Source organism: Apaloderma vittatum, unplaced genomic scaffold (genome assembly GCF_000703405.1).
Source record: "Apaloderma vittatum isolate BGI_N311 unplaced genomic scaffold, ASM70340v1 scaffold25227, whole genome shotgun sequence".
NCBI classification, from domain to species: domain Eukaryota; kingdom Metazoa; phylum Chordata; class Aves; order Trogoniformes; family Trogonidae; genus Apaloderma; species Apaloderma vittatum.
This window is the reverse complement of record NW_009727069.1, coordinates 4,982-5,233: the sequence shown is the minus strand read 5'-3', so window position 1 is coordinate 5,233 and position 252 is coordinate 4,982. Positions and strand designations below refer to the sequence as shown.

General features: G+C 63.5%; 1 protein-coding gene across 1 annotated transcript in view; it reads right to left on the bottom strand.

Annotated features, from left to right (window-relative positions):
- LOC104277039 (membrane primary amine oxidase-like) overlaps positions 1–252 on the bottom strand; it is a gene marked incomplete at its 3' end in the record, with an annotated part of 1,806 nt that overhangs the window by 1,142 nt on the left and 412 nt on the right. Inside the window, 1 exon segment of the mRNA XM_009873557.1 lies at positions 11–247. Coding sequence (XP_009871859.1) covers positions 11–247 — 237 coding nt within the window.

Here is a 252-nt window from a genome sequence, read left to right as displayed (position 1 = left end):
CGCCCCCAGCCACACTGTGGAAGAGGACAAACCAGGTCGCGCGGTCGCCAGACTTGAAGCCCCGTGGGGCTGTTGTGAGGATGGCCAGGTCTGTCCCATTGGACTCACAGCACACGGCAAGGAAGCGTGGTGCCTTCCTCAGCTCCCGCTGGATGAGGGCGTTGATATCCGTGTACTCCTTGCCAGTAACGGGTCTGCGGGGGTACGGCACCTTCCCCCCGTACTTCTGCACCGTGACGTCCCGGTGCTAGG